The 12,763-nt window shown below is 30.9% G+C and overlaps 1 protein-coding gene across 1 annotated transcript; it reads left to right on the forward strand.

The window, feature by feature from the left end:
* The first annotated feature begins 1,357 nt into the window (after positions 1 to 1,357).
* On the forward strand, positions 1,358 to 6,929 carry LOC120279625. The gene is made up of 4 exons (XM_039286552.1): positions 1,358 to 1,479; positions 6,370 to 6,457; positions 6,518 to 6,712; positions 6,801 to 6,929. Exons 1-4 carry the CDS (start codon positions 1,358 to 1,360, stop codon positions 6,927 to 6,929), a joined length of 534 nt encoding a protein of 177 aa, XP_039142486.1.
* The last annotated feature ends 5,834 nt before the right edge of the window (positions 6,930 to 12,763 follow it).

Consider the following 12,763-nt stretch of genomic DNA (forward strand, 5'->3'; position numbering starts at 1 on the left):
TACCAACAATACTTTAAAAATTGTTAGAAAAAGACAAAGATATTTCTTGATGGATTTTATCACAGATTAGTATAGCTATTATTTTATTAGACTTTTTATCTATAGTGATAGTCGAAATTACGTAGTATAGATTGTTTTTTACCAATGAGTACATTAAAATTGTCGGAATAGACAAGATATTTATTAGTGAGTTTCATACCAACACACCTCTATAGCTATCGGGAAGAAATTAAATATTTATTGATGCATATTCTTTCGTTAGTATAGTTATTGTCATATCTGCGATGCTTATCTATAGTGACAGTAAAATTTTGTAGGTATAGACTATTTATACTGACAAAATTTTAATAATAAATCAAGCATTTAATGACACCTATTTTTTTCTATTGGTATAAATATTACTATATATTGATTCTTATCTATAGTGACGGTCAGATTGTGTAACTACTAAATGGTTTATACTAATGAAATTTTTATAATTATTAGAATAAATTGGACATTTCTTTGATGTTTATGCTTTCGTTGGTATAAATATACAAAAATATATTTTAATAAAATGTTATATATATATATTATATTTAATTATTAAAATGATCCAACCTCACTGGATAAAACTAGTTGATGTTGTAAGCAACAAAATTGAATTAAAATAAACACAAATTGAAGAAGTCTTCTTAATATCAAATTGAAGAAGTTTACTAGAAAAATAAACACAAATTGAAAAAAAAATATATATTATCAACAACCATAATTTCTAGTAAACTTACAAAAATAAATAAATAAATAAATATTTAAGATTATATATATATATTAAAAACCACCACCCTAGTAATAAAATAAAATTATAAAATTTTGTAAAAATTTTTACTAGTGATAAAAATTCAAATTATTTAAACAAGTAATTTTGAATCTACTCAGAATAAGACTGGTCTCCTCCTCCATAAAGCTTGCTCTAAATATTTTAATCCGGAATGGCTTAAACCCCTGCCTCTTAAAAAATAATGATAAGTCATAAAACAAAAAAGAAATATAAACTAAATGCAGCTTATTATTAATATTTACACTTTTTAAATGCAGCTTATTATTAATATTTACACTTTTTTTTGTTTGAGTAAATATAGTTACATTTGTTTAAGTGTATAACAGAATATATATAAACACACTAAAAATAAATGTTAAAATATAAAAAAAAATACAGAAAAAAAATCTCCAAAAAAATAAGAAACAAAGAGAGAGAGAGAGAGAGAGAGAGAGAGAGAGAAGAAGCTTGAGAGAAGAGAGAGAGAGATGAAAGAAAGGGAGAAAGAAGCATTCGAGGCGAAGGTTATCCATCTCGGTGACCTTGAAAACCCTATCAATGAACTCCGTCTCTTCCCTCTCCCAACTTCCGAACATCCCACCTTCTTTGGCTCATACCTCCTCCTCCTCCTCCTCCTCATCCTCCAGCTTCAATAACCTAGTCCGGGAGGCGATCGTGAGGTATGAAGCTTCTCGATCGCCATAGCATAGCGCCTCCTTGTCGCCCTGACCTCATCGGACCTCCATGGCCGATCTCCCCACTCCTCCTCACAAATACCTCTTCCATTCCCCCACGCCCCCATCTTCATCTCCATGCTCATGCTCCGGCGGAGATTACGGCTGGCTCATTTGGCCGGAATCCCGAGAGGAGAAGAGTGATGAGTGGGAGAGTGAAGAGGAAGAGTGATGGCGATAGTAGGAGGTGGCGATTAATGAGTGATGAGTGGGAGAGTGTTGTTGATTTAGAGTGTGGGATGCTTATTTGATTTCTTTGAGTTTTTCATTGATTGATATTCTGATTTTTGCCCTTTTTTTTGGTTTTTGAAGATTAAAAGCTATCAGGAGGCGGGATTCACTTGCTCGACTTCGAGGAAATTGGCTAGAGATTTGGCGAAGATGCTTGCTATGATATTTTATTTATTTTTGAGTTTTGATGCTTAATCTCTAGTTCGAATGCTTATTTATTTACTCCTTAAAACATAGCTAATCCAAACGTTCTGTAGAATTTATATTTGGAAGTAAAATCTGCTCCTCAGCACAAAATATAGTCACTAATTTCACATCTCTACAAAGTATTATCAAATTGTTTCCCATGATAAGGTTGTTGGAATCATCATAACTCTGAAAGAAAGTGAGCAAAAATATATGCATACAATATGTGTATACAGTGATGCTTGTTATTTGTCTAGTTGATGACTTGTTGATGTCTTACATAGGCTGAGAGATTCAACCAGAGATTTACTCTCTGGTTGATGTCTTATTGTTATTTGTTACTGTTATAGTGATGCTTGGAATACTTGCCATACAGTGGTCTTAATTTCCATGCATCCATTTCAATGTTATTGTTACTATTTATATCTATAAATTGTAAGACATATAACACCGCTAAATCAAGTAATAATAGCATATAACACTTTCTGTAGAACTCTTATTCGCAATCATTTTATGTGTATTGATTATTTTGATAGGATATTAAATGTTAGTATAAATGCTTATGATCCAATATTTGTTAAAAGCAAAAAAGCGATCAATGATGTAGAGCAGGGAAGATAGAGACAATCTAATATGACCAAAAATCTAGCAAAAAAACTATATCCTTGCAAAAAAATAATTTGTACCAGTTTAATGCAAGGAAAACTATTAGCAAGCATGACTTTTTTTATACATGATATACAAAAGGATATGAAAATCTTTAAGTTCTTTTCAAATACAATAAAATATATTTTGTTTGAGTCTTACCCTAAAACACTTAAAAGGTCTCTCTGTAGCTCTGGTTTGAGTTGAAGTTCCAAAATAAATGGTGCAGCAGTTAGAGGAGAAATTTTAAAATCTCTATCTTGAGTTTAGAATATGAATGTCTTTGTTGATTCTTATCTTCTATATTAAGGTGATCCTTTATTACAATGATCTTCTAAAAATCCCCTATATAGATGAACTCCACAAAAGAATAAATATGGATGATGTGAGAATGAGGTGTGCTTCTTTTGCTTGATGGGTGTCTGTACTTACATAGTTTCATGCATGTTTAGTTTCATGTGTTAGAAGAAAAAAACTCCCGATATGTTGCGAGTTCTTGTTAGTTATCTCCCTTTTTTTATGTACATCTATTATTTTTTTGTTTTGAGAATTCCCCTCTACATGGAGAATTCACTTAGGATTTTTTTAGTGGAAGCTTGGTTTGCGGCTTTCATTTCCTTCCTTTCTTTTGCGCCACTATGTAGAAATGAGCAAAAAGAGTTAACTTTTTATCTTTCCAATTTACTCTTGTTTTTTGTAGAAACATTTTTTACCATGTGACGATATTTTTGCCTAATTAGAAATATCAAGATATTATTGCCATTCAATCTCAAAATGTTAATTTACATTATGATTGTATTATTGACCATTGGGTTGCAATGATTTTTTGCTACACCTAAATCATAGATGATTTTGTCACCTTTTTTGTGGTTGCCTGCATATTGTTTTTAATGAATATATACTTGATATAGAGCTGATAAAGGATATTTATTGGTCTTCTGGCGTTGATGAACATGGAATAAGCCAAAAAAACATTTTTTCAAGACATACTTCGGATTTTTATAATTTTACAATTGAAGGAAAAAACATTTCTACTATTTTTTCCCTTCATTCTTCATTCTTCAATTTAGATCTTTTGTACATGTAAGATGTTAGTCAATGACTTGGTTTTCCCTTGCACACTCAAATATTACTTTTTGATAGAGAAGTCGAAGAAATAGGCAATTTGGATTACAATGATAATTTCTTCTTGTGATTATCATCCACAAGATAATCACAATTGACCTCGAGATTGAGAATTCAAGTAAAATTATATATTCCTAATCAACACCTTGTTGTGCATGTTTTTCTTATTGTGTCAGTTCTGCATTTCTATTAATTGTTAATATCTGTATATTGTGTCTTCAATTTCAAGTGAAGTAGAAAAGCAGCTGAGCTTGTTAGAAGAATTGGTTCCAGATTCGATTAGCAAGAACACTGAAATGACAAGAGATTATCTTTATAGGCAAGTGCTAAAATGAGAATTCACATTTAAATTTATGACGATTTATTTTTTTGTCTTGCATAATCAAGAGTAATACTATGAAGCTTCTTGGCATATCTTTTTGTCCAAGACAACCGATATTTACTAGCAAAGATTATTATTCTGTTCTACTAAAAAAACTAATTGGAGAGATAATATTCTTCTTATGTTTTTCAATGATTCGAGTGTTTCTGATGATGTTTACATGTATGCTCAATGATATGTTTACTTGCAAAGCTAACACTTGTCTCATGTGTGTTACAGTATAAATAACAAATTGAATCCTGATTTCATTCGAGTGAGGCTTTTTGGAAGCTCGGTGAGGGTTTTTGATCACTTGATATCACTAGCGGGTAATACTATTTGTACAATCTCTTTGATCATTGTTTCTTGTCTCAATAATGACCTTTTTAGCCTCTATTTATCATTCATTTTATCATATAAAAGTAGTTGATAAATAATTGACAATCTGGATGCACAGCATCATCACGTGCACACACCATATTCTTAAAGCACAAGTGGCTTGCTAAAACATAGAGAAGAGGAAAAAAAGAAAAAAGTAACAACAAAAAGAAAAGCTGAAAAAGCTATGCTTCTCCAACGAACAATGAGAAGTTTTACTTGGATCATGAAGATTAATGATCAAACGTGGGGACATGGAGATGGCGTTGTTTCCTTTTCCTCATTGCACACTTTCTCGTCCTATTCATCTCTTTGTCCACAATTTTTCTCAACTCTAGAGATTACTATTGCTTGCTTCACTCTCTTTGGCGCTTTTCTACTGCTTATTTTGTTCTATATTCTGTGCAAGAAGTTACTATTAGTTTTCCCACTTAAAAACTTGTTCTTCATGTTATTTGGCCATCATTGACGGCAGCTACAAAGTGATCACATATTGAGGATCACAGAAGAATAATATGATGATGAAGCAGTTATTTAATGTCATGTGTGTAATGCATTGTGTCTCTATTTTTCCATTAATAAAGTTGCTGGCACAGCCCATATGGTAGTAGTTTCTTATGTATTAGAGTGGATAATCAATTAATAAATTCATTTAATTAAGTGAGGTTGTGTTTGATTGGATGTCTTGGAATTTTTATCAGAAATGGAATTACTTTACTTTTAATATATATATCTTATTTGTTTGGATCTTCAAAACTCCATTTATGGTTGCTATATATCAGCTTCCTGGTTTCTATGGATTTTCATGAATCTCATCATATATCGATAGGTTTTTTTGCAGGAATGGTGATTTTGGTGCGTCTTGTGTGTGTGTGTGTGTCGCGCGTGTGTGCGTGTGTGTGGATTAGGGTTTTCTTGAGTTGTTATTTCTAGGTTTATTTGTTTGTGCAAAACATTGGATTTGAATGGATCTTGGGGGATTAGTGTATGAAACTTGATGGCGCTATTATCTTTCTGGGTTATTTGGTTCATAGTTTTCTGTGGAAATTTCAGCCATAATATTTGCCATTTCTTGTTTGATCAAAGTAATTATTGATGCTTAATGATGTAGATTATGGGTTTTTTACTAATAAAAATTAAAGATTGGATCTTCAAGATTTTTTGGCTTAATTTGTTACTCTAGTTAGGTTTATTTATTTTGTGGAATTTGATGTCCATACTATTGATTATATTTGTATGGCTTATTGTCAAACATATATTGGCCAGCTCAACCCAAATTAAGGTATAGTTTTAACTGGAATAATGCCCACTAGTTATTTTTCTTATATATGATCTCCTTTCTGCTTTGTATACACCAAATTTTATGTTGTCATAAATTTTCAACATTATTTAGATGCTTAATGATACTTCTAATTAATGGTATTGATCATGAAAATATGTGTGCGTGCATGTGTAATCTTGAGTTCTTTTAATCCATTGATTATATTGATCAAATTATGAGTGACTTATATGTGAATAGGCTCTTTCTTAACTTTATTATTTTTTTAAATTAACCCGAAAATGAAGGATGATTTATGATTTGTTAACTCAACGGAACTAACTGTTCGTGCTTTGACAACTTTGAGCTTCATTTGTACTAATCATTGATTGATTAATTATTAGTTATAACTGTGTTCTTCATAATCATATCACATATATAACTATAAACATATACAACTCTTTATAATATTTGAATTTTATAGCTTTGTTGTTTCTTATCAGTGAATATATATATATATATATATATATATATATATATATATATATATATATATATATTAATTGTTGTGAATAAATTGCATGGTTGTACTAATTCTTACTACTCTCTTTTTTTATGTTTGTTCGAAAATTATGGTGTATGTTTCGAACAGGCAGAAAGGTGAGCCTGTGTGTGTTCAAGTTGTAAGTCCAGGACTTCATGTTTTTACTTATGCTAGACTGGATACTCCATGGCATAAAGTAATAATATATTGTTATTATCATATGTTTAGGAATATGTGTTTATAATAATGTTTGCAGGCACAAGTACTTGGTGAGAGTTTGAAGGAGATGTTGAGGAGTACTGGAGATAAAGAAATTGCTGCAAAGGAGATGGTGGAGAAGTTGATGGGAAAAAGAGTGAAGGTTGAGAATGATAGGTTGCCAAACACTGGGTGTGACTCTGATTGGGAACACAGACTGAGTTCAAACTATGTTGAAACGGACACCGAACTGGTTATTATATATATATATATATATATTATTTTGATGAAACTTGTTATTGGTTTTTTTCTTTTTAATTTAGTATTTTGATGGGAAACAGGGAGTGTTTGGGACAAAGAGTACAAGGGTATTGGCAGTGAAAACAGATGGAGAAACATGTTTCTATGAGAAGTACTTGGAGGAAGGAGTGTGGAAAGAGCATAGTGTGCAGTACCATTTAGATGTTTGATTGGTTTATGTTTTTTGTGTGTGTACATTATTTTTTTAGTTTAACAAAGAATCTGTTTGGCTTTCTCAGTACCATGAGCTTGCGTTGTTGGAAATTTATCTCTGGATTGGAAATTTATCAGCGCGATCAATGAAGGATTTATTTATGTGTCTTTTGATTTAATCAATAAAATTGTTTTTTATATTGTTATTTATCATTTTTGTTTTTATTTATTACCAGGTGAAAAATATTATAAATTATATAATATGCAAAAAATGTATAGGTATAATGATGATATTATCAAAAAATTTCATCACTATAGATATACTGACGGTATTACTCGTCAGTAAAAACTTTTAGAAATTATCATAATAGATAAACTGACGATATTATTCGTCAGTAAAAACTTTTAGAAATTTAATCATTATAGACATACTGACGGTATTATCCGTCAGTAAAAACTTTTAGAAATTTAATAATCACTATAGATATACTGATGGTATTATGTATCAGTAAAAACTTTAAGAAATTTAATCATTATAGATATATTGACGGTATTATCCGTTAGTAAAAACATTTCAAAATTTCATCACTGTAGATATACTGACAGTATTATCCGTCAGTAAAAACTTTTCAAAATTTCATCAATGTAGATATACTGACGGTATTATCTGTCAGTAAAAAATTTAATAATTGATTTTAAAAAAGGATAAAGTGACGGGCATCTCCGTCAATATAGGTTATAGTTACATACTCAATGCTGTCGGTACATTCTGATGGGATATTGCAACAAATGTAATTTTTGTCAATATAAGTCTATAGTGCCGAAAGATAATTTGATGAAAATTTCATTGTTGCAATAGGGTTCATGGCTGTCGGTATAGCATGAAAATGGCTATAGTGACAAATATTGAGGTTTTAGTGACGGAATTTTAACTGTCACTATATAACAATTTTTTTATAGTGATTGTTGCCCAAGAAGACACTTTGTTTTTAAATTTTCTTTTGAGCTCTTTGCTCTTTGTTCAAACTCAAGGGCAACTCTTCTAGTTTCTTAGATCCAACAAGCAGGACATATCAATCTAAAAAAAACAAAAACCTGTTAGCACATTCTCATTGCTCGAGGCAATAATACCGCAAGTACCAGAACTATGCTAACAGTACGCTTATAGTGATGGAAAGAAAATGTGTTTCTTAAAATCTCGAAGAACACAAAATAGCCAATATAATGAAAGCAAATAAATTAGGCAGAAGTATGGCTTGCTGTGAATACTAAAAACTAATATAATTCCCTGCCCATGTAAGCAGATAAATTATGGAAAGGTTCGTTGTGTGCGGATCTGTGAATACTGAAAAGCAATATTAATGAGCTGATGTATGGCTTCCTCTAGTTTTCCCAAATTTCAACCTTAGCTCTTTAATTTGCACCAACTTGCAATTGTGATGGTTTTTCTCATCCACGGTGACCAATGACAGTTATCAAAATAGAAAGAATTAGAAACAGACAACCGTACCTATCTGCCTCTTTGACACCCCTTTGTGGGGTGGCGCTGGTCGTCTTCGTCAAAACAGAGAATTATAAAATTTATTTCAGGGAAAATTTTCAAAGTAGAATATGGCATGACAAAATTAGAGATTATTGAGCTAACCATATTCAATAGAATTTCTTACTGTTAATTAAAAACTTCATGCAACACTGCAGATTGTTCATGAGCAGAAACTCTAGTATAAACAACAACATGGTTTATATATTAGTAATACTCTATCATCATACAAAATTTAATATATTACAATATTTACGATACATGGATCATCAGAAAATGGGTATCAACAGCATGATTTAATATTCTATCTATGGAGAGGAGTTGAGAGTAATGGCTTAGAAAATACAAAAGCTCTGATTTTGGGTACTTTGACAAAGAGATAGCTTTGATACCAATATAATGAAGAAGGATAATGAGATTCTAATGATCATATGATGTTGGAAATTCATGGTATTTATAGCTAAAACATCAACCTTTTGAGTCTAAAAATGCATTGTATCTCGTCAATGAATGCAAGGTGATATTAGTGAGCAATTGCAATTATAAGACATTGACATTGTAATTGATTGGAATTGCGTGTGGATTGAAAAACAGATTTAGTTGAAAGTACTTTGACAGCATACTGTTTCCTGCAGGAACCCTTTGAAGTTTTGGCATTGTATCTGATGTTGTTTGGTGCAGAAGAAGTTCAATGTTTTAATACATCTCAAGCTAAATGAGATTGTTTGGTATCTGATGTTGTTTGGGTTGCTAGGCAGCTTGTCCCTGAAGACATTATATAGCTTGAAAATACTATCTATAGATACAGTAGCCATTAGCAGGAGTCATAATTGGGAATATTTTGTAGATGGTGAAGATACAGAGTATAAAACAAATTAGGAAGTAGAATGCTTTGGGAAATTAATTGTTAAAGAACAACTCTATTTTTATCTCACTGATCTCTAGCTGTTGCCACAAGGCTCCTCATGCTAAGCTACTGTGAGAAAAAGACATCATCTACTGCTATTCTGCTGGTGGCTAGGCATATAATGAATTTAAGCTATGGATAATCCTCTGCCTCTCTTCTTTAACAACCTGTCATAATTCAAACAAACAGAGAAGACAATGAGATACACAAAACTTAACATAGCAACAAATGTTAGCAATGATGAAAAACAGATTGATGGTAGGGTCATTGAGAAAATAATGAATATATAGTTGGTTGGTTTGCAAATTTACTCCATAGTTGTTGAAACAATGATGAACTTGCCAATTATAATTTGTAATTTTATTCCAAGACTTGTTGAAATAGTAAAGGAAAAATGACTTGGATTATGTCTGTTCTCAAGCTATATCTATGGAAAAAAGTCATTGTACACAATAAAATCAGTCATCATTGCACAAACTGTAAATGTGCACAATGACATAACTTCCAACCCAAAAGCTACCATCTAAAGAAGAATGTCTGATTGAGGCTGTTCAAGTAGGAGCATTTCACAAACTATTGTTGCTCTTGCAGGTTTGTTGCAGTGAAGGAACTAAAGAGAAAGTATCTGAAGTATTGAAGCTGATGAATGGTCACAGAGAATTAGAATGCACTGAACCATGGACTTCAAAGGACTCAAGTGGTCATTTTGATTTTGAGACAACATTGCAAAACAGAGATTAAATTGAATTAATGTACAAAAAAACAAACAGTATTTTTTATTCCACATTATGTTCACAAAGTCTATAATGGCATGATTAAAACAATGTGACTTTGTCATAAAGTAATTGTTGTTTGGTCCACGAAAAAAAACCACATTTAACATGCTACAGATGTGCACATATATATATACACACATATGAGCTTTCATAGTTCACATTTTAAAATTTTGTGATCTAGATAAAGAAATTGCAAAAATGAATCAAATACCATTGTTGATTTCTGTTTGCTCTTGTTGTTGATAGGCTCTTATATTTCTGCCTGCATGAGAAGATCAGCTCACAGAAATGAGTAATTCACAGTTTGCGTCCAGCTTGAGTGCCTTTCTGTCAATGAGAACTAAAAGATCCTGTCATCTACTTTGTTAATAGTTTTTTATTTTTACATAAATATAAACTCACAAAGTCCACAACTTCCCATCACGAAGGAGAAAAAAAAAATGTTCTGTAGAAGCAAAGAAATACACACTTGTCACAGAATAGGCCCTTCAAGGATTATCTAATACTTTTTGATAAATGTTTGTAATTCAAGACCAAAACACAGATGGTAGCTATATTTACAATAATAAAGATGTTATGCCAAAATAGAACTATAGAAATAGAAGGCAATTATATATCATGCCGGAATCGACGTTAAGAAAATCTTAGTAGAATGTAATTCATCTATTGTAATTGTGATTGATTTTCAATCCATGGATTTGTTAATTTTCTAAGTCCATTGCTTGTTGCCTTTTTAATCTCTTGGCAACACATCCCTACATCTGAATGCCTAATTTGGTTTTTGAGAGTGAATTCAGTAAGCAAATCTAAGACAAAAATGAATTGGATTGTGTCTACTCAATTTCATGAAAAAGAGCAAATTCTTTCAGAAAATTTTCAATTGCCAATGAATCCTCATAAACTTGATTGAAATGGTTACAACAAAGAATAAATCAAGGTATATTTAGAGCAATTTCTCAACATCACTATGGCCATTGATGAACTTCAACGCTTTCCATGCCTGGGCTAATCCACAACGCTGGTACTGTTTGGTGGCTCTCTATTGCGCGAGAAGAAGCTGCAAACGAAAGGCATGCATGAATTAGAGCAATTAAAAAGAAAATATGTATCTTGTGTGGAAGGGAGATAGCTTTTTCTCATTTAGTATTTTTTTAATCCAAATGAGTTATTTTAAATTAGTTTATGAGTCAATTGTTTGAAGTTTAAAAATTGTCTGACGAATTACTTATTTAGAATAAAATGAGTTATTTTAAAAATTATTAGTTTTGGTGGGGGGAGTAGGTAAACTCACAGAAAGAAGTATCAATTGTTTGAAGTTTTTTCTTTTTATTAATATTTTGGAAAAACTAAAACATAATATTGTAATTGTTAGATTTTTTATGGAGAAATATATATATATTTAATGGCTCCTATGTTTATGTTCCTCCAACATTTTGCCTGTGATTTTTTAATAAATTATTATATTTATATTTTTGAAATGGTATTTGGCACTGTGTTATTAAATCATTATATTTTCATGTTTGCACCGTATTTAGCACGATATTATTAAATTACTATATTTATATTTTTTTGACACGACATTTGATATAGTATTGTTAAATTATTATATTTTAATATTTGACATGATAGTTTGGCACAATATTATTAAATTATTTTATTTTAATATTTGACACTAGATTTGGCAAGGTATTTTTAAATTTTTATATTTTAAATATTTGGTATGGTATTAGTAAATTATTATATTTGTATTTTAGACATAATATTTGGCATGGTATTATTAAATTATTATATCATAATATTTTGTATGCTATTGGGCACAGTATTAGTAAATTATTATATTTGTATTTTTAGCACGACATTTATCACGATGTCATTAAATTATTATATTTCATATTTGATATGATATTTTGGACGGGTATTAATAAATTATTATATTTATATTTTGCATGATATTTTAACACAGTATCATGATATCATTAAATTATTATATTTTAATATTTGGCACTGTTTTTAGGTATGAAATGTGCTAAATTTTGCATAATTTTTTTCCTGTGCAATGTCAATTTGGTAATTTTATTTTAAGTATATTATCAATTAAAAAATCTTTTTTTTTTTAGTGATTAAGGTGATAGAGAAAGTTGCGTGACTTGCCTAACTGAAAAAGACAATGCCATCACCCACATAAAATATTTTTTAATTGATACTATGATAAGATATACCTCTCCGAGAGGTGAAGTTAAATCTAGGGATGGCAATTATCCCCAAACCTGACCCGACCTAATCCGACTCGACCCGAGTTTGAAGGAGAAAACCTAGTTTGATAGGGTTTCAGATCGGGTTCGGGTAAAACCCAACTAATATAAAACGGGTGAGGGTGTCGTATGCAAATTCTGATACCTGACCCGGACCCGAACTTGAACCCGTACCCGACCCAAAATTAAATTAACAAATATATCCAATTATATATATTCAATTTTTTTTTGTTAGTGTTTTTTTGAAAACCAAACCCTATCAGCAATCTTCTCCTCCTCCTCTGGAACCACCATCTCCTTCACCAAGTATGAAGCTCTCCTATTTTCTCCAAAGGCAACAAGCTTCTCCTCAATCTCATCCCTCTTTTGCTTTCGT

This window comes from Dioscorea cayenensis, chromosome 2, assembly GCF_009730915.1.
Source record: "Dioscorea cayenensis subsp. rotundata cultivar TDr96_F1 chromosome 2, TDr96_F1_v2_PseudoChromosome.rev07_lg8_w22 25.fasta, whole genome shotgun sequence".
Lineage (NCBI taxonomy): Eukaryota > Viridiplantae > Streptophyta > Magnoliopsida > Dioscoreales > Dioscoreaceae > Dioscorea > Dioscorea cayenensis.